Source organism: Ochlerotatus camptorhynchus, unplaced genomic scaffold (genome assembly GCF_037179485.1).
Source record: "Ochlerotatus camptorhynchus isolate MF236.1 unplaced genomic scaffold, CSIRO-AGI_Acam_v1.1 ptg000338l, whole genome shotgun sequence".
In the NCBI taxonomy this organism is placed as follows: Eukaryota; Metazoa; Arthropoda; class Insecta; order Diptera; family Culicidae; genus Ochlerotatus; species Ochlerotatus camptorhynchus.
Window position 1 is genome coordinate 501,969 of NW_027040826.1, and position 20,930 is coordinate 522,898.

Below are 20,930 nucleotides of genomic sequence, written 5' to 3' on the forward strand. Positions count from 1 at the left end.
CATCGTCGTCGATGAAGATGAGCGCCGAGGTTCAACTTTGTTGAGCGTGGTTTTAGTGGCAAAAAAAAACGTAAAACTAAAGGTAATCTCCTCATTAGACTGTGATGGTGGTTTGAGTTGCTTCGATACATACTTCCTCCACTTCCGCCAGGGAATATAGCACCATTTTTGCAAGATTTTTGGGATTAGAGCACCATTTGTGCAAGATTTTTTGCACTCTTTCGGGGAAAATGACCCACATTTTGATTATTTCGCAAAAAATTCCCTTTGAGCACACCGAGCGGAATGTAAATAACATCACACATCGCTGAATAGCTGCTAAACGTCAAGAATGGTGGTATGACGTTACTTTTTGGGACACCTCATGTACATAAATATGATATGTTCCTGAAACTATTAAGCAATTGTCCCTCAAGATGCAAATGTCTCCACTTCCTTTAAGCAGCATGTTCACTTTAATATTTAAATTAAATGTTTCATGACTTTCAAAACGAGCACTTATTAACACTTTCGTATAGACGGAAGGTAATGATTATAAGAATGCAGTGTTGGGAAAATATCAAGAGATCAAATCCCACCAATGAGCATAATCTTATTTGATTATCGTATGAAAAAATCAACAAGCAAACACCAGCGGATGATATTACGAACATCGAGTTAACAGAATTCACCATCTGCAATTCCCACCAAACTGCGGTGAGTTTGAGCTTCAAGATGTCTGGTGTACACCCGAACACGAACGGAAACTTCCACCACTGCTGGAAGCAGTAACTTCGTGTCTGTCATCTGTGAAAAGTAAAGAGAGATAGCAAACTATGCTTTCTCTTTAAAACAAAACGATGTGCAACGGAATCATTTTTGTGTTGAGTCAAATCGTAGCTACACTTTTTCAAGTTAAGTGGTGAATAGTCTCGTAGTTTCTAAGGAGCTTGTAAAATCAATATATTTTATTTCAATATCACGCGCGATATTGGGAGCCCTCGAGAACAAAAAAAAAATAATCGTATGAGTGAAGATTTTGATTATACTGATGGTGATATTTGCGTCAAATTGTGGAAAGTCTCTATTTTTGAGAGCAGTTCGTATGTTTTCACTCCCTTAGACTTTTCTTTAGCGTGCATGTAAATTCCCTTTTGGATTTCCAAATAAAATGTATACAATTTTCACAGCTCAAAGCTGTGAATAAGTAGAATCAATCGCAATTAAATATCTCTTGATTTTTTGTTCATTTTTTTTTGTTCAGTTAGATTTGAAGTTGGACACTCAGTTAGGGGACACTTGATCCTCCAACGATTACACACACTTAAACCTGATGTATGAGTGTGAAAAAATTAAGCTGTGTTAGGGGATACCTGATCGCCCAGAATTTTCACACATTCGATATTGGGATGTGTGTAAAAATTAATATTCAAATAAATATCATAAAAATCAAGTTTCCCCAAATTATTAAAACTGTTATTCCTGGCTTATTTAAGAAAAAAACCTGATTTTAGGATCATGTCAGAGGTTCGCGAGGTTTAGAAAAAAAAAACATGAAATGTCCCTGATTCCCCACTCTCTTTGGTTCTGGAAGTGTGAATACATTGCACGTAATTCGTTTGATACTTCAAATGTATTTATACGAGGCTTATTCTGCATGAAGGCTACCTCACAATGCACGTGTAGCCTTGGATCTGCTGTAGAACAGCAATGGCTCTAGTCAAAGAAAGTGACAGGAAAGTATCCCGCCTGTGGCAACTTTCCATTCGCTGAAAAAAATAGTGTATTTACATAACTTCAGCAGTAAATTGCAAACGACGACGGTGCGTGGCATCACCACGACCGGTGGTTCTGCTTCAACAGCAACAGTCAAAGGATAATCTTCCAAACGCCCGGCGGCACAATTTTCCCGCTCAGTGGCAACTGTTAGCGGCGGGCGTTTGGTGTCATGTTTTCATAGCAATTAATTTTTCCACTCTAATTGAGATGAAGGAAGGCAGACGATGCCGATTTTTCCAGCATTCATTGCAGCGAGGGTGGCAAATTAAGTGTAAATATTTGTTTTTCGCACCCACAGTTGAAGTTGAACCATTTTAGTGCTTTTCTATTCTGAGTTGTTTGTGGATAAATACTAAAAGTGCTGCAAAGACGCCCCTCTTGTTGCGATGGAACGTTGACCAAGCGACCGGCGGCGGTAAGATGCGGCTGTGATGTGACGAGTCACGTGGCCTAGGGTTATTTGTAAGGTTTTTTTTTCTCTAGCTTTCGAGTAGGTAATTGATATTTAAACAGAACAACACAAAAAAGAGCAAAACAAACCATAGTGGAAATGCATGTGGACGAGGGGCTGGGAAACACATACCGACGGAAATCAAGTGTAAGCAAATTCTCCGCTGGACGACCGGCCGTGTCGAGGACGAGCCGCGTTCACCGGGGGAAGTGAACCTTAAAATTGAAACTTGATAGTTTTCCGATTTAGTCGGTGTGGTTGCCGTATTTGGATCAGTTGAAGGCACGGGGGCTTCCACACGTCTGGCATTCATTTGGCTTTGAAGCGATCGATAAAGGCACGTTTTTTTACGTTTCGCTTTGTCATTACGAGCAATACTTGCTTCGAATGAGTGAATATCGGAAAAGGTTCGACGACCCAGAGGAGTATCAAATATACAAATTTCGAAGATGATACTTAATGTGTTAAATTGTTTAATGTGATTTTACACATATTCTAGAATAAAAACAATGCATTGTAATAAAATGTTTCGTTTCAGTTTGAAAGGTAGTTTGCTCCATTGATTATTTAATTTAAAGAACACTCACACATATCGTCCTAAACCTATTTGTATCGTAGTAGGTTTGGGCACTAATGTGAAATTCATGTATCTTTGGCGAAATGAGTAAAATTACTGAAATTTTCTTCTATTTTTCTCTCGTTTTCCCCCTAGGAGTAAACCCACGGAAGCAGCGACGAGAACGGACTACCTTCACCCGTGCCCAGTTGGATGTCCTGGAGTCTCTGTTTGGTAAAACGCGCTATCCAGACATTTTCATGCGCGAGGAAGTTGCAATGAAAATCAACCTGCCCGAATCACGAGTACAGGTAGGTTGCGTCACTTTTATGGTACTTAAATAGATTCACTTAAATTATTTGGATGAGAATGTGGGTGTGATAGCAGAATTTTGATTTCAACTTAAAATTATTAAAATTTACATTGCGGTAAAAGTAGCGTTAAGCCTTTGATTAGCTGCGAAGAATACAATTATAACCCGATTTTGACAGCTGCTCTGCGTATCAGTTGCTTGAACAACATTTGTTTTTACATCAGTATCAACTAATGTAAATACAACTTTTGATGAAGGAATATGTTTGTCTTGGAATTGGATGAAAATGTTTCATCAAGGAGCAAAATTTTGATCTTACCGGCTCACGAGCTTCAGTATTGATTCCTTGGTGATTGCTTTGGTAACTTATGTACAGCTATTTTTTTTTTATTTCATATTGAATTCGCTGCTTTAAAGTGTATGCGTAGAAATACCATGGCCAGAGCCCAACAAATTTCGATTAGCCGAGCCTCCAGACAGTTCGGAGGATTCATCTGATTACGTTTAGCACTGCATTTGGTATGTACCAAGCTGGGCAAAAATTGACAAAACCGCGAGTATCTCTAAGCTAGATTCAGCGAAATTTCGAAAAAAAAAAAATACTCAAAAATGCCTTAATGGCAGCGTTTTGGATGTGTCCAAATTTTTTTTTCGTTTTCAACCTTTATATTTAGTATAGGGATATTTTGAGAGGTATATCCATGATTGATTGTAAAAAATTTCAACTCATAGACATCAAAACGTTGACATAAATATCGAAAGACCGACTACTTTGGATACAAACTTAAATTTAGACTGTTTTGATAATTAAATTAAATCAATTTTGATGATTAAGTTATAATTGCGATTTAGATTGTGATAATAACGTAAACAAGAATTGAACTTTCATGAGCTTTTGCCATAAACATTATAATTATGGTATGCAAAAAACAATGATTAGACCAGGGCGGCCACTGTATGTAGGAATTTAAATTTCCGGCATGTCTCTAATTATTTTTTATCTAGTTCGTTTATTGGTAAGGCTCAATCGCGTTAGCTCTACGGAGCCGATAATGCATTGTTCTTTGTTTGTAACAAAATTCACTTAATTCAATATCAAGTAGGAGTTGGGCCGAATACTCGCGGCTTACCCGAGGTTAGAGGGGTACATTCTCGAAGGATAGGAAAAGGGGAGGAGCTTTGGGGCAGGGTTTCGTTGTCTCATTAGAGCGATGTCGCCAGTATGAACGGTAGTGTGATTCTAGATTCGTGTGGAGTTGGACCGGCTATGTTGATCAGTGGGCGACGATGAGACTCATCGAGATGAAGACAAGGCAAACAAAAACTAATAAAGAGATTAAAAAAACAAACTTATTAAATTCTTATACTAGACATTTGCAGAAACACATGAATTATTTCCCTGTTATCCATGATACTTTTCCAGGTTAGCGTCTTCTCCTCCTTTTAGACTGACTGCACAGTTCAATAGTTGCTTCTCCATGATTGATCAGAATCAGTGAAATTGCACAATGAATCAACTGAATGGAGCTAGGGATGACCCTACATTCTCAATGTACAAGTTTCCGCCACTCCATGTTTAAAGATAAATAACGGCGCCGGACACGTCCTTGCAATCAGGTGGAATCGGAATATTAAGGTGGCCTTTATTGTTTTGGGACCATGTTAACTTCTGCATTTCCACAAAAGTCTCAGGAAATGAGATTTTGTTTAGTAGATTGGATTCGTTGGATCAGGATTCACCTTGATAAGTGACGCGATCGTAGAATTGATATCCTGGATAATTTTTTTTTTTAATATCTCGTTTTCAGTAGGATGTGAAATTTTGACACTTTCGGAAGAGTTGTCAAAACAAATTTAAACAAACCACTTTGCCGATGATTTTATTTTGCTAGGATGCTTCTGTTAAAAGACAGTTCTAGCGCTATTTGAATGGCAGTACCTGGAATTAAACTAATAATGTCAATAACTAGTGCTTATTTACCTCAACAACTTTGCTTAATACATTAAATCTCTAGGATGCATAGGGTGAGTTTTGTTTTATTTATTTGTTTTATTTTGTTTTATTTATTTCGTCAACCAACGTAGACTAGTACAATTAATACAGTTTTGTTTTCTTAAATATATATTTATATAAAAAAGTAGTGTCAGCTTTCTTGTCTTTTCTTTTATGAGTTGTTATTTCTTATGGAATAAAAATATTGCTTTAGTTTATGCCGAGACATTGTAAAGTCAATGGTTTCGCAGTGTTTATTGTAAGAGGCCATCATGCGGTTTAATGGCCCATATTTTGCATAATTTGTGCGATGATGTTTTATGGCAAATAAATTTCGATTTCGGAGTTGCCGAGTGGGTGCATGGAAATTTAATTTTGATAAAAGTTCTGTTGAGTCAATTCGCTGCGAAACGATATCATTTACAAATGAAACCATTGCATATTCACGACGCTCTTTTAATGTTTGTATGTTTATAAGCATGCAGCGTGCTTCATATGATGGAAGAGGAAATGAAGTCCAACCTAATTTACGAAGAGCGTATAATAGAAATTGTTTTTGTACTGATTCTAATCTTTCTTCGTGCGTGATTGAAAATGGAGACCATACAATACTGCAATATTCCAGTATTGACCTCACATAGGCAATATATAGTGTTTTAATTGTGTAAGGGTCCTGAAAGTTATAGCAAAAGCGCTTGATAAAGCCTAGCATGTTATTTGCCCTGTGAATAATTGTATTGTAATGGTCTATGAAAGTTAGCTTAGAGTCTAAGATAATTCCTAAATCCCTAACTCTTTCACATTTGTCTACAGTTTGATTTCCTAATGCAATTGAAATATTTGAAGTTGTTCTTTTTCTACTAAATGATATTAAGTTACATTTTTTTACATTCAATTCTAGTAGACTTTTTTTGCACCATATGTAGAATATGTGTATTTCATTCCGGAATATATTGATGTCTTCTTCATTTCTTATTTCCAAAAAGAGCTTCATGTCGTCGGCATAAATAAGTAATTTAAGTTTTTTGAGAATGTAAGATATGTCGTTTACGTATAGAATAAAAAGGAGAGGTCCCAAATGAGAGCCTTGGGGGACGCCTGAAGTGACTTGAATTGGGCTCGATTTCTTTCCGTTGAATTTAATTATTTGTTGGCGGTTAGTTAAATATGATTCAAGCCATTTCAGGAGCCCTGACTTAATTCCAATTTTTTGCAGTTTAAAGAGTAACATTGGTATGTCAATGCGGTCAAATGCCTTGCTAAAGTCTGTATAGAGAGCTTCTACGTGGTTTCCATTATCCATTGCATTCAATGAATAGTCTATAAATTCAAGTAAGTTGGTCGAGGTCGAACGACCCTTGAAAAGTGCTACTATATTTGCACCTGTATATATCGTATGACTATTCAAATATCAAAATGTAAAATTAATCTTAGCTATTTTTATGATGTAAATACATTCTCACTTTTTATTTTTGTGTGACAAATATTAAAATGCCGTGTTTTTTACACTTTTTTTTAAAATAACTCATTTCTTAATAACTGGGCTTTTTGACAAGGTTTTTTGAAAGAATGCGGTTTTTTACACGGTACATATCCGCCGTGTAAAAAAGATCTGATTACAAAAATAAGAAGTGTGCGTCATACAAAACTAAGAAGTGTGCTTGAAAATGTTGTCAGTACTTGATAACCTCAAAAATTTCCGTCATATAAAGTTCTTCTGGAGGTAAAGACCTTCCAGATGCCCAGTTCATATCATATCGGAATTTTCTCACAACGCATCGGTAGTGTGAACACTAAGTTGCATAGTTGTGCTGATGTTTCACGACAAATCAAGGGGCTGCCCTTAGCTTAGTCGGTAAAGGTGCAGCTACAAAGCAAGACCATGGTGGAGGTGGCTGTGTTCGATTTCTAGATCGGAATTTTTCGGGTTGGAAAATTTATCGACTTCCCTGATACGCAAAACAGTCAGGTTCAATGAGTCATTTTCATATGAATATGAACTGCCATCCGCCTAATCATTCACTGCCTCGTGAGAGTCTGAATGATTGGGAAATCACGAGTCACTGGCAGCCGAGCACTCAGTCAGTAGCTCAGTCAGCACGTTTGTTCATCCGTGATGGTGCCCAATCCTTGTTTTGAATGACTGAGCGTATATTTTCTATGGAAAAATGCCTCAATGTAATGCATGTAGCTGTGTGAGCGAAGGCAAGCGGTTTGATTCGCCTGTTCGTGAGTGACTGAATGTTTTTATTGGCTCTTTCATTGCCTCGTCCCTTACCGTTTGGTTCAAACGGTCTGGACAGAGCAATGAATTGAATAGTGCAGTGCTTTTACACTCAGCATAAGCAGTCAATAATTTTACACTCTGCTGGGCACAACAGAGTGTGATTGTACTTGCCACACAATGACTAATGCAAAAATGGTATAGGCATCGAAAGCTTAAATTTAATAAATGGGGATGAACATCTAGAACACTAAGTGGAGAGCACGCAATAAGCTAATATGCGATAAGCAATAATATTGAAATACGAAGAAGAAGAAGAAGTAGTATGCAACTTTGAAAACAATTGTAGGGACAAATGAACCAGGTTTGTGCTGGAATACGGCCTTTTCATCTCGCATGGTGCAATCTGTTCCAGCTGATTTGGAGCGGTCACATTAGTTTGTGCGGAGATCAGTCTGCGTATGTAGGATTGTTCTTTGAAGACCATCAATGAAATAAGTAAGCAGTGAAAGTTTCGCTTCTAAATCCTTAAAAAACTGAGCAACCTATGATTTTTGGGCATACATTGAATGTTTAACATAACCGCGCTATTTTTAAAATCGTCGTATAAACCGTGTAAAAAGATCCTTGTCAAAAATAGCCTTGAGTGTATATTAAACAATTTTTTCGTACAAAATTCATTGAACAAGTTGCTTGTTCACTACTGGCTTTTGTAAGATCTATCATTACTCTTCTCGTAAGAAATATTTATAGAGGTTGTAAGAAATTCATGAGCATGAGCACGAGCATGATTGACCGCCCACGGTTGCTACTCTGTTATTGCCAGACCAGCTTTAATTACACAGAAAACCAATAGACGATGTTTGGGACTAGCAATCATCCTCAATGTGTAAAAACTGGTGATCTCGAATTAGGCAATACCAGCGCCAGCCGCGCCTGAACGCAGGTCAAGAAAGGAATGGGTAGGAATGTGTTGACGTGACACCCGCTTTTATGGAAGCCGAGGAGTCCTCTGCACACCCACGAGGAATCACTGGGATATTGGGTAATGGGGTTGGGTTTGCAGCAGGGTTCGTTTTGGTAAACGATAAACTGAATTGATGTCATAACAATCATATAACGCGAAGGAGCTTGGGATTGAACCCACGGTCTTCTGCTACGTAAGCAAAACCATTTGCCACTTGGCAGACGAGCTCCTTTTTAATCATCGAATTGCTGTTATTACCATGTAGTCATGTTAACAAATAAAACGATTGACGAATCTTGAATGTGGATGGGCTTTAGATTGAACTCATGATGTTCTGCTCAGTAAGCAAAACCGGTTGCTCTAAGGCCACCGAGCCCCTGATATTACACCGGCACCGACGACTACGAAAAGTTTTACAAAATACACAATAAACAACCGATCTTACCATACATTTTTAATATGAAAGGACCTGGGACCTCGTTTTTCTGCTCAGTAAGCAAGCCACTGCAACCGACGATCTTTGAAATCCTAAAGCTAAAAGCTACGAAAGAGTACTTAGGCCTTCATTTAGATCCACTTTCAAGCGACTTTTATTTCTTCGGAAGGGAATTAAATCCGTTGGTCCCCGGTCCATGAGTTGATGAGTCGATAGGTAGGGTCCATATGTGGGAAATGCCTCCCTGGTGTTGGTAGCATTAGTACTCGGTACGGAAAACAAGATTAGCATTAGAATCGAACAAGTTGCACAATATCGTAGGTGGTACGAATTGAAAACTATTAAGAGCAAGACGGATATCTATTACTGGACAGATAGTGAGAATGAAATTATTACTCTCTCCCAGACATGCTTGGCATACACAGTTTTGGTCATGAACTGTTAATTTGCTAATAAATTTACACAGAGTTGACGAAACTTAGTTCTTTTTGAAGCAGTAGATAGAGTAGAGTTTAAGCTTGTTATAGATACATAAATCAAAGTAGATATTAATTCTAGTAATAAACTGTATTTGTTTTTGCGTTGTAAAAATGAAGTGAGAAATGCTCGCTGCACATCTCGGACTTTAAGAGTAAAAATTCATTGGTGTTGATTCAAATTTTAAGATTTATCTACTTTTTGCAAATCTATAGTAAGCTATTACCCTAATCTATCAATTACTTTAAAGAAAAACAAATTTCAACAACTGAGTAAAAAGTTATTAACAAATGAGCAGTTGGTGCGTACAACTGTGTATGCCAAGCATGCTCCCAGATAAAGACATATCCCGCTGCAACAGTTAAGGATTGTCCTGGCCACGTCCTTACAACTGGTAGGGATAGGAAAGGTATGTTAGTCCAACATTTACTTAAGAGAGATGCAGAGAACTCTATGACCTCTCATAAATGTCTCGGGAATTTAGGAATTATGTTAGTAGGGAAGGTAAGCCATACACCCATACCCACACCCAGTCAGTGTTGCTGGCAAATGTAGATTTTTTAAATAAATGTTGAAATTGCTATCCAGAGTGTCTGCTGGAAGATAAGGTTGCTGAATTAGAATGAAGATATAACACGATGAACTCATCATCGTTGTCACACCTGTAGCTAATTAAAAGGAAGGAATTATGTTGTGTTTTATAATTTTTTTTTATTGATTGACGGGAAAACCCGCGGGAGTGAAAATAATTTCACTACCTCTTCTCCTGTAGGCACAAAACTTCTATGTCTTTTCAACTTGAATCATAATCAATAACAAATTTTAACAATAAATAATCATTCAGTTAATTTATTTATTAAGTTAACAGATTATAGATTAGATTAGATTAGAATAAGTTAACAGATTATAATATATCATCTATTAAATGGTACATAAAATGTTAATAAGGGAAAGGTCTCACCATACAAATCCAATGTTTCATCTAAATACTCCTTTGAACAGATGACGAATCATCTCAAGGATCGCAGCAAGTTATTTCTGATAAACCACTTTTACTTCATATTATACACAGAACATCATCTGCCGCACAACAAGAATATTCTCCGACTTTTCCGTTCCTGCAGGAGAAAATACTTAACTTCCGATGGAATCAAAAGCAACGGACAATTGAGTCACAGATCCAACGAGCGGAATACCGTTAACAGCGTAAATAAACTGAAATTTAAAATTATCACTCGCGGTGCCATCGATTTCTGGTCCGGAAGAAAAAAAAATCATACAACCAGACAACGCAACGAAATCTCTTCTGATGCTTGCAAACATGATGAATCACGTTTTCTTTCTCGATTCTAAAACTTCCCGGAAAGCGAGAAAACCACCACACCAATAACCGTCCGGGAGGCAGAGTGCCAGCGCTAATCCGGCAAATGTAGTGAAAGCGAACGCACGCACAAAACAGAGAGCGAACTTAAAACACAACCGTATCCAAAGGGGTTCGAAACTGCACTCCCAATACGGAAAACAAGATCTACGGAAAATAAATCAAGGGAAACAAAAATGACTTTTTAGGAATTCATGCACATGTTCATGTTACCGTGTTCGATAAATTTTACCGAAATCAGAACAGTTGAACGTTCGGTAAAACTTTGACCTTCATTTTAAAGGCTATTGAATTTGAAAATAATATCAAAACATGTTCAACCTTGTTTAAATGATCAAATCTAGTCATTTTAGTGGAGTCATTTTAGTTTCAAAGTAGCTGAAAAGCAATTGAATTGAATTGTATAAATTCTACCGAAAAGTTCAGCTGTTCAGATTTCGGCAAAAATTACCGAAGTCGGCGATAATTTCTAAGTGTGTGCATTATTTGCATTATTTTGATCTATTTCTTAGAAAAAAAAAACTACGTTGACGTGACACTTTATGATGAACGTTGTTTATGTAACGACAGCAATTTTTCAATGCCACAAATTGTGACAACAAGTGCAGAAATCATTCACCCGCAAATGCCCTATGGGAATTTCCCGGATGGAAAACATATGTACGTATGCACAAGAAAAACAGACACCATGCGACATTTGTTGAAATTAAAAATTGATACTGACGCTCTTCTACTACAGCTTTGCAGAACTTTGAGAGGGTGCTGCGAAATGGATGGTCGTGTGTCATGTTGATTTAATTTTAATTTTTAATCAATTTTCCATTCCGACGGACGCGTTCCTAACCTCATCTTTTTCCCGATGATTTCTCGAAATGTTGAAAGCGTTGAAATTCGCCCTCGAAGCGAGGGTGAATAATAAAGTGATAATCGAGGATTTGTTATTCATGGGGAAATGCTTGGAATCCTCGCAAAGGAAAGGGATCGTGTCACAAGCTGGAAAAGGGAAACTTTTCTACTGTCGAAAATAATGCTGAAGATGCTCCTTCAATGGGGGTCTTGAATTTCACCGTCGGTTGACAAGGTAAATTAGATTTTACGAGCGGTTGCAGATTGATAATTGAAAATGGAGATGCTTTGGCATAAAAATTCATTGAAATAAAAAATCATGTGGATTTCCAGAATGATCCACGTCACTCTCTTTTCGCATCACGATTCCAATCGAAGTGAAAGTTTCTTCAATTAGTTCCACCAGCCACCAGCCATCCATTTACGCATTTCCATCAGTCTTGCTTATGAACAAAGCTTCATTTTTACGAGCCTATTCCGACCCCGGTCAATGTTAATTTCTGCGCAGCAACAAATCAACGGCAGCGGTGGCAGTCAAGTATTGTATTTACAGATAAATATTGAAATCACACAAAATGCGGTTCAGCCTCGCAGCTCAAGAAGGCATTATTTTTTTCCATCTAGGGTTGCCCTGGCGGAGACAATCGACGCAGATTATCATAACCATAAATATTCCAATCGTCGAACTTTTCTAACATCGACGGCGCCAAAATGGTTAAGAGCTCAGTTGGCGGCACCATCTGCCTCGCTCTCTGTCTGATCGTTCACAGAATGGAACGGCGGCTGTATTTGTGCAATGGCTTAGCCAGAAATTGATCGATTTCTACCCCCCTAGCACAATTCCAACGATCGTCGCAAACAACCGTAATAATTGCATGGGTAAATACAACCAGTTCCGAAAAATGAAACCCAAGAAAAGCGCAAGGATCAAAATAAACAGCAATGAGTTTGCCAAAATTTCTGTATATGGGACTTGTACTGTTGCTTCATGTTACGTGCTTTATCTCCTTTCTGGTCTTTCTGGTAGCACCCTTCAAGGGAAAAGGTGATAATGGGCCGTCTCATTACGGACTTTCTGGGAATTGTCTTGTTTTCTGCCGAGTCAGGCCCGAAGTGATTGATCATCATGTTGGTCAAATTCTCTCCTGGACGTCCTGCTATGCACTTTGAATACAAAGATTGGGCACAGATTGAGTTGTAGGCACCTACGTTATGATCCGGGCGGGATGTTTGTTTTTACGGAAGCTGACAGTTATTGTAATCATTCGGTTTGTTTGTTTTGTTCATTTGAAATAGGAGTTTGGTCAGCTGCTTGTCATACGATAAAGTTTAAAATTTCGTGTCACCATTCGGAAGAGATTCATGTTTTCGCATTGTCTCTAACAATCGATAGAAGCTGAGACCGAGGAACTTTTTCCCGATCGTTCAGCTGTTCAAAATCCCTCCACCAAGTCTTACAGATTATTTATGTACAGCTCATCAGCAACTATTAGCAACATCATTGAGACATAACGCCCGCAATCCTTGGGGAGTTTTTACCCTCGTGAGTTTCTCGTTTTCGAAAGGAAAACGGGAAAGTCATTTTTGCGGAAAAATCTTCCAGCTGCGCGAGGAACCGCAAAACGAGAGACACTGATAGGGGACATGGCGAATCGGAGAGAAAAGGTAATGATTTCGTAATCACGTTTTCATTTCCCGAGCAAATAATCTTTCACGAAAGGACGACGCAGCGGAACCGAGGAACTCGGTAGCATTTTGGGGGAGGAAAAGTAATAAAACCAAATGAATTGAAACAAATCACAGTGCGGTATTATAACGAGGGGCTTGAGATATGGTTGTGCTATTTTTTGGGGGAGGAAAGTCACCCTGAGTGGGCCTATAGCAGCGTATCGGTTTACATCCAGCAGGACGGTAGGTGGGAAATAGCGAACAAGTGCCAAGGAGGGAAGATATTGAATTACCTTTTGTACTTTTAAGAGTTCTTTAAACTCGGTGGTAGCTGAATGAGACAGCCTTTCTTCTTCTTTTTTTATTCGGCTGCACTTCACGACGTGTGGCATTTCGTTTGTACCACAATGCAAGGTTATTAACTTTTTACATCTGTTCTGATTGAGCTATCGTGCAGAAATTTTAAGATCAAAAACAATACCTTTTATCAAGCAAATTTGTTCAATTAACACAATCGTTTCTCTTACATGCAATGTAAGGTTGGATTTATGGTTGTGGGGCAAATGGTCCAAAGACAAAACGTTGAATGAAAAAAGGTCGAAAGGACAGAAGGTCGAAAGGACAGAAGGTCGAAAGGACAGAAGGTCGAAAGGACAGAAGGTCGAAAGGACAGAAGGTCGAATGAACAAAAGGTCGAACGGCTCGAAGAGGGACGAATGGTCGAATGGTTTAAAGAGGGATAAAAGGTCGAATAGCCCAATGAAGAACAAGAAATTGAATGCATTAAGCGTAGAATGGTGAGAAAAGTTCGAATGATCAAAAGAACTACAGAAGGTCGAATGAATAAAAGTCGTATAAATAGTTGGTAGACAATAGGTCGAGTGGACAAATGGCCGAATGGTCCAAAGAGGGACAAAAGATCGAATAGACAATGGGGTCGAATGATACAAAAAGGGAAAACAAATTAATGCACTCCGATATCTTAAGAATATAGAAGAAGATTATATTTCTTACAAACAAGCACAGTTCTTTCGAATAATAATGTTTTAATGGCTTATGACACTAGGTATTAAGATTCCATTATCGTTATTTTGTCTTCTTTTCAACTCTGCTCGTTCTTATAATTTCTGGTTGAATCCTTCGGAACACTATTGGAATGACGTTATTATGTTTTTTTTTACGAGCTGATGTTGAACTAAATGATTTACAAGTTACTTGCATTATCAATATTTTTCCTAATCATCACTGCTCGTTCTTTCATGTAACCCAAAAAAATCGATTTAGATGGTTAGTAATTTAATATTCATTGTACCGATGTCTTAAGTTTGTCATATAGTGTTTCTACCATTTGGCATCTGGCCAACTGGGCTTCACAACAAAATGTACCACAGTTCGACCTTTTGTCCCTCTTTGAATCATTCGCTGTTTTTACTCCATTCAACCTATTGTCCGCCTTCTTATCTCACTCCTTTTGTCATTGGAATCATTCGACCTTTTGTCCGTTAGGCTTTTTGTCAATTCTATCGTCTATTTGGTTACAAAAAGCTTGTATGCCCTTTTCACATGTTGTTCTTGATTTTATATTTTTTTCGTAAAATAATGCGATTTTCGGTTGCTAATGAAAATTGACCAACACCCGTGGTCCCCACACTGGGACTTTACGCCGTTTCTCAACCTAGTGTTCTTTGAACACTCCCACAGTTTTAAATTGACAGCCTTTTTGCCTTTTTTTTTTTTGCCTTAGCATAATTGTGTGGCAAGCACAATCCCATCAGTATTTTTTGATAGGATCAGGGAATTCGAGATCTTTTTTAACCCGAAAAATTCTTAGGATGGCCCGGAAATCGAACTGCGCCTTCACCGACTGAACTAAGAGACGCCCCGATCAACACACGTCTTAAAGACTGGACTTGGAAAAAATGAGACACACAAAAATGATCACCAAAAATTCATTTTAAATCGGTTACTTCTCAAATTTTCAGGGAGTAAATAACTATATACTAGCTATGTTTTGGCATAATTTATTTATTGAATTTCCTTCCCCAAGCTGAATGCTCGTACATTTCTCTTAACACTGCTCATGAGATCTTGGACGAGGCTTTGCCCATCTTCCTTACACAATTTCTCCCAGTTTTTCTTCAAAGCTTCATCGGTTTTGAATGTTTTTCCGCTTTTCTTCAACTTCTTCTTCATTATCGCCAAAAACTTTTAGATCGGACGAAGTTCTGGTGTATTTGGCGGGTTCGCCTCCTTCGGGACCACATTAACGCCCTTCGCTTCGTACCAATCCATTACAGGCTTGGCGTAATGGCACGAAGCGAGATCCGGCCAGAACAGCGTGGGACCACGGTGAGAGCGGAGGAAGGGCAGCAAGCGCTTCTGCAAGCATTCCTCTCGATAAATCTGCCCGTTTATGGTGCCGGTTGTAACGAACGGCTTGCTGTACCGTCCGCACTCGCAGATCGCCTGCCACAACAGGTACTTCTTCGCGAATGTGTCCATCTTTCTCTTCCGGAACTTTTCCGGAACCTCCATGCGGGACGTACCTTGAGCTTGAGCTTGATTGACCGCCCACGGTTGCTACTCTGTTACTGCCAGATCAGCTGTAATTACACAGAGAACCAATAGACGATGCTTGGGACTAGCAATCATCCTCAATGTGTAAAAACTGGTGATCTTAAATTAGGCAATACCAGCGCCGGCCGCGCCCGAACACAGGTCAAGAAAGGAATGGGAAGGATTGTGTTGACATGACACTCGCTTTGATGGAAGCCGAGAACACCTCTGCATTTCCACGAGGAATCACTGGGATGTTGGATAAGAGGGTTGGGTTTGCAGCAGGGTTCTTTTTGGTAAACGATAAGCTGAATTGATGTCCTAACGATCATATAACGCGAAGGAGCTTGCGACTAAACCCACGGTCTTCTGCTCAGTAAGCAAAAACGTTTGCTACTAGGCAGACAAGCACCTTTTTAATCACCGAGTTGCTGTTATTACCATGTAGTGATATTAACAAATAAAATGATTGACGAATTTTGAATGTGGATGGGCCTGAGATTAGACTCATGATGTTCTGCTCAGTAAGCAAAAACGGTTGCTCTAAGGCCACCGAGCTCCTCATATCACATAAAACCGTTGCTCAAATTTGTGTATCCATTCAAACCCGGAACCAACGACAACAACGAGTTTCGCAAAATACACGATACACAAGCGATTTTACCATAAATCTCTTTGATATGTAAGGACCTGGAACCGCGTTTTTCTGCTCAGTAAGCAGGCCACTGTAACCGACGATCTTTCAAATCCGAAAACTAAAAACTACGAAAAAGTACTTAGGCCTTCATTAAGTTCCACTTTAACGCGACGTTCAATGACAGGGTCCTATCCAGGATTACATCTGAAAAATCCAAATCTGGCCAACGCCCACCTAAACCTGTTCTACTTACCTTACCAATCAGGCTAAGGCCTTGTTGTCCTTTGCTGTCCGAAGAAGTCGTCTCCACTCTACTCGATCCATGGCCACAGTTCGCCAGCCTCGTAGTCTGCGAAGGGTCCGCAGGTCACCTTCTACTTGGTCGATCCACCTTGCCCGCTGCGCGCCTCTTCTTCTTGTTCCTGTTGGGTCGCTTTCTAGAACCATTTTCACTGGGTCCTCGTGCGGCATTCTTACGACGTGCCCAGCCCACCGTAGTCGCCCAATTTTTGCAATGTGGACGATGGATGGTTCTCCCAGCAGCTGGTGCAATTCGTGGTTCATTCGCCTCCTCCACGTTCCGTCATCCATCTGCACTCCACCGTAGATGGTACGCAACACCTTCCGTTCGAAAACACCAAGGGCGCGTTGGTCCTCCACGAGCATAGTCCAGGTCTCGTGGCCGTAAAGGACCACCGGTCTAATCAGCGTCTTGTAGACAGTCAACTTCGTGCGGCGGCGAATTTTATTCGACGGGAGCGTCCTCCGGAGTCCAAAGTAGGCACGATTCCCTGCCATAATGCGTCTTTGAATTTCTCTGCTGGTATCATTTTCGGTGGTCACCAGTGAGCCCAAATACACGAACTCATCGACCACCTCGATTTCGTCACCGTCAATCTGAACTCGGGGTGGGAGGCTAACATTGTCTTCCCTAGAACCTCTTGCTTTCATATATTTTGTCTTTGATGCGTTGATGGCAAGTCCAATCCGTCTAGCTTCAGCCTTCAGTCTGATGTACGTTTCCGCCATCATCTCAAAGTTCCGTGCCATAATGTCAATGTCATCGGCGAAACCAAGGAGCTGGATGGACTTCCTGAATATCGTGCCACTCGTGTCTATCCCAGCTCTTCTGATCACGCCTTCTAACGCGTTGTTGAACAGCAGACACGAAAGTCCATCACCCTGCCGTAACCCCCTTCGAGATTCAAAGGGACTCGAGAGTGTCCCCGATACTCGAACAACGCACGTCACTCGATCCATCGTCGCCTTGACCAATCGCGTCAGTTTATCCGGAAATCCGTACTCGTGCATAATCTGCCATAGCTGATCTCGATCGATTGTGTCGTATGCGGATTTGAAATCGATGAACAAATGATGTGTGGGCACGTTGTATTCGCGGCATTTCTGCAGAACCTGCCGAATCGCAAAAATTTGGTCCGTGGTAGCGCGGGCACCCATGAATCCCGCCTGGTATTGCCCCACGAACTCTCTTGCATATGGTGACAGACGGCGGCATAGAATTTGGGAGAGTACCTTGTAGGCGGCGCTCAGCAGTGTGATCGCGCGGTAGATGCAGCAATCCAACTTGTCGCCCTTTTTGTAGATTGGACATACGACACCTTCCATCCACTCCTCCGGTAATATCTCCTCCTCCCAAATCTTGGCAATTACCCAGTGCAGCGCTCTAGCCAGTGCTTCACCACCGTATTTCAATAGCTCACTTGGTAGTTGATCTACACCAGTTGCTTTGTTGTTCTTCAGCCGACCGATCTCCTCCTCAACTTCTTGAAGATCAGGGGCCGGTAGCCTGTCGTCTTCTGCGCGTGCTCCAAGGTCTGTTGCCGTGCCACCTTCGTTTTCTGCTGCTTCACCGTTGAGGTGCTCGTCATAGTACTGCTTCCACCTCTCAATCACCTCACACTCGTTCGTGAGAAGGTTACCGTCCAAGTCCTTGCACATATCGGCTTGCGGCAAGTAACCTTTGCGCGAACTATTTAGCTTCTCGTAGAACTTCCGTGTGTCGTTTACGCGGTACAGATTTTCCATCGCCTCGCGATCTCGATCTTCCTGCTGACGCTTCTTCCTTCGGAAAACCGAGTTTTGTCTGTTCCGCGCTTGTCTGTATGGCTCCACATTCAATCTCGTGCGGTGTTGCAGCATTCTCGCCCGTGCTGCATTCTTCTCCTCTACTAACAGTTTGCATTCGCCGTCAAACCAGTCATTTCTTCGGTCCGGGATTGCAGTACCTAGTGCCGCTACAGCAGTACTACCTATGGCTGAACGGATGTCCCTCCAGCCATCTTCAAGAGAAGCTGCGCCAAGCTGCTCTTCCGTGGGTAGTGCAACTTCCAGCTGCTGCGCGTAGTCCTGGGCAACTCCGGTGTCCCGTAGTTGCTCAATGTTGGGTCGTGGCGTTCGACTTCGACGTGTGTTATGCACCGTCGAGAGTTTTGAGCGCATGCATACTGCAACTAGGTAGTGGTCCGAATCTATGTTCGCACTGCGGTACGTGCGGACGTTGATAATGTCGGAGAAGAATTTCCCGTCGATTAGAACGTGATCGATTTGGTTTTCTGTGTGTTGGTCAGGTGATCTCCAGGTGGCTTTGTGGATATCCTTGCGGGGGAAAAAGGTACTTCGAACTACCATACCCCGGGAGGCTGCAAAGTTCACGCATCGTTGGTCGTTGTCGTTCGATACGGCATGCAGGCTGTTTGGCCCGATTGCCGGTCTATACATTGCCTCCCGTCCTACCTGAGCGTTCATGTCGCCGATGACGATTTTGACGTCCCGTTGCGAACAGCCGTCGTACACCTGCTCCAGCTGCGCATAGAACGCTTCTTTCTCGTCGTCGGGTCTCCCTTCGTGTGGGCAGTGCACGTTGATGATGCTGTAGTTGAAGAAACGGCCCTTAATCCTCAACTTGCACATCCTCGCGTTGATCGGCTGCCAACCAATCACGCGTTGGCGCATCTTACCCAGCACTACAAAGCCGGTTCCCAGCTCGTTGGTGGTGCCACAGCTCTGGTAGAAAGTAGCCGCTCGATGCCCGCTTTTCCATACCTTTTGTCCCGTCCAGCAAAGTTCCTGCAGTGCTACGACTTCGAAGTTGCGTGGTTGAAGTTCGTCATAGATTAACCTATCGCAACCCGGGAAGCCGAGCGATTTGCAGTTCCATGTTCCGAGTTTCCAATCGTAGTCCTTATTTCGTCGCGTAGGTCTGTGCCGATTGTTCCGATCCGTATTTCTTTCTTCGGTATTTGCAACTTTGTTTTTTTTTCCAGGGCGGCTTGTTGGGCCTGCCCCAACCCCCTGTCTCGCCGGGGGACCATCGTGCACAGCTCTGTTAAACCTGTTCTAATCCACCTGAAATGACTAACGAATGGAAGACTTTGACTACCCAGCCATGCAATAGTCTCATTCCGTGCCTTATGGCAACTTGATGATTCTATTGCGCTCATCTTTTGGCACCACCCAGGGGAGACTTGGTCCTGTACCCAATGCTTAACTTATCTCCATTCCACTCAGCTACTCGCAATTCCTTGTGATATAGTGGGCGGAATATTATTATATGAGACAATTCAATGCAGACGTCTTTCCAAATTTGGCAGATCGACAGGTAATCGGTGAGTTACCACGATAGTTGCTATTCAACAACTCGACAACGTCCCATCGTCAACGCCTGCTATGAGAATTTCCCATTGCAAACGCCAACGAAATGACGTCATCGAGCTATCGATCAACTACCCTGGTTATCGCCTGGTACCTTATAGCACGATGCTAGGAGGCGAACCGGAAGAATCGATGAGCTACCTCTCCCCCCTTCCATGCGGGACGTACCGACAAAAAACTCGAGGCCGGGGATTTGTTTGGTGTCCGCCTTGATGTATGTCTCGTCGTCCATGACGAGACAGCCTGGCTTGACCAGCCACTCACGGTACAGCTTCCGCACACGCAATTTGGCCACCGTGTTTTGCTTGTCAGTCCGGTTTGGCGCCTTCCTCACCTTAAAAACACGTAGCCCAGCCCGCTTCATGGTCTGCTAGACGAACCACTTCGACGAATTTACCTTTTTGGCCACGTCTCGGGTGGAAAGGTTCGGGTTATTCTTAAAGTACTGTCTTATCTTCCGCGCCTTCTCTGGGTATTCCGTTTTCGGTTTACGGCCGCTTCCAGCGCGCCGCTCGATGGTCTTCGTCTCCTGGAACATCTTCATAACGCGGGACACGGTGGAATGGTGGATTCCAAGCCTTTTGCCGATCCATCTGTGCGCCTAACCAGGATTATCGATCACCGCGCCCAAGATTTGCTGGCGTAGCTCTTCTTGTTTCGAATGCATCTTGAAAACTACTAGACAGATCGTGATTAAATTTTGCACACATATACATAACACTCTAAACTAGTATTACCCAAAATTTAAGTAATTTTTACCTACGCGATAAAAAGTTACACCCAAAACAAAGTGTCGCATTTTTCCGAGTCCAGTCTTTACCTTTAAACTTAAGTATGGCAGGGCTGGTAGCAGTTCACTTTTTAGTGGCTTGGTCACTTTTTTCAAGTCAGTCACTAAATAGTCACTTTTTTTCATCAAAAAGTCACTAAAGTCACTATTCCTTAAAATTTAATCACTAAAGTCACTTTTTTACAACCAATGTTGAGTGTAAATA

At 41.2% G+C, this 20,930-nt stretch overlaps 1 protein-coding gene across 4 annotated transcripts in view; it reads left to right on the top strand.

The window, feature by feature from the left end:
* The window catches only part of oc (ocelliless), a 124,035-nt gene that overhangs the window by 95,911 nt on the left and 7,194 nt on the right, over window positions 1-20,930 (top strand). For all 4 annotated transcript variants that reach the window (XM_065231055.1, XM_065231054.1, XM_065231056.1 and 1 more), the window contains one exon: window positions 2,922-3,076. In XM_065231055.1, coding sequence (XP_065087127.1) covers window positions 2,922-3,076 — 155 coding nt within the window. The remainder of the gene's footprint in view (window positions 1-2,921; window positions 3,077-20,930) is intronic.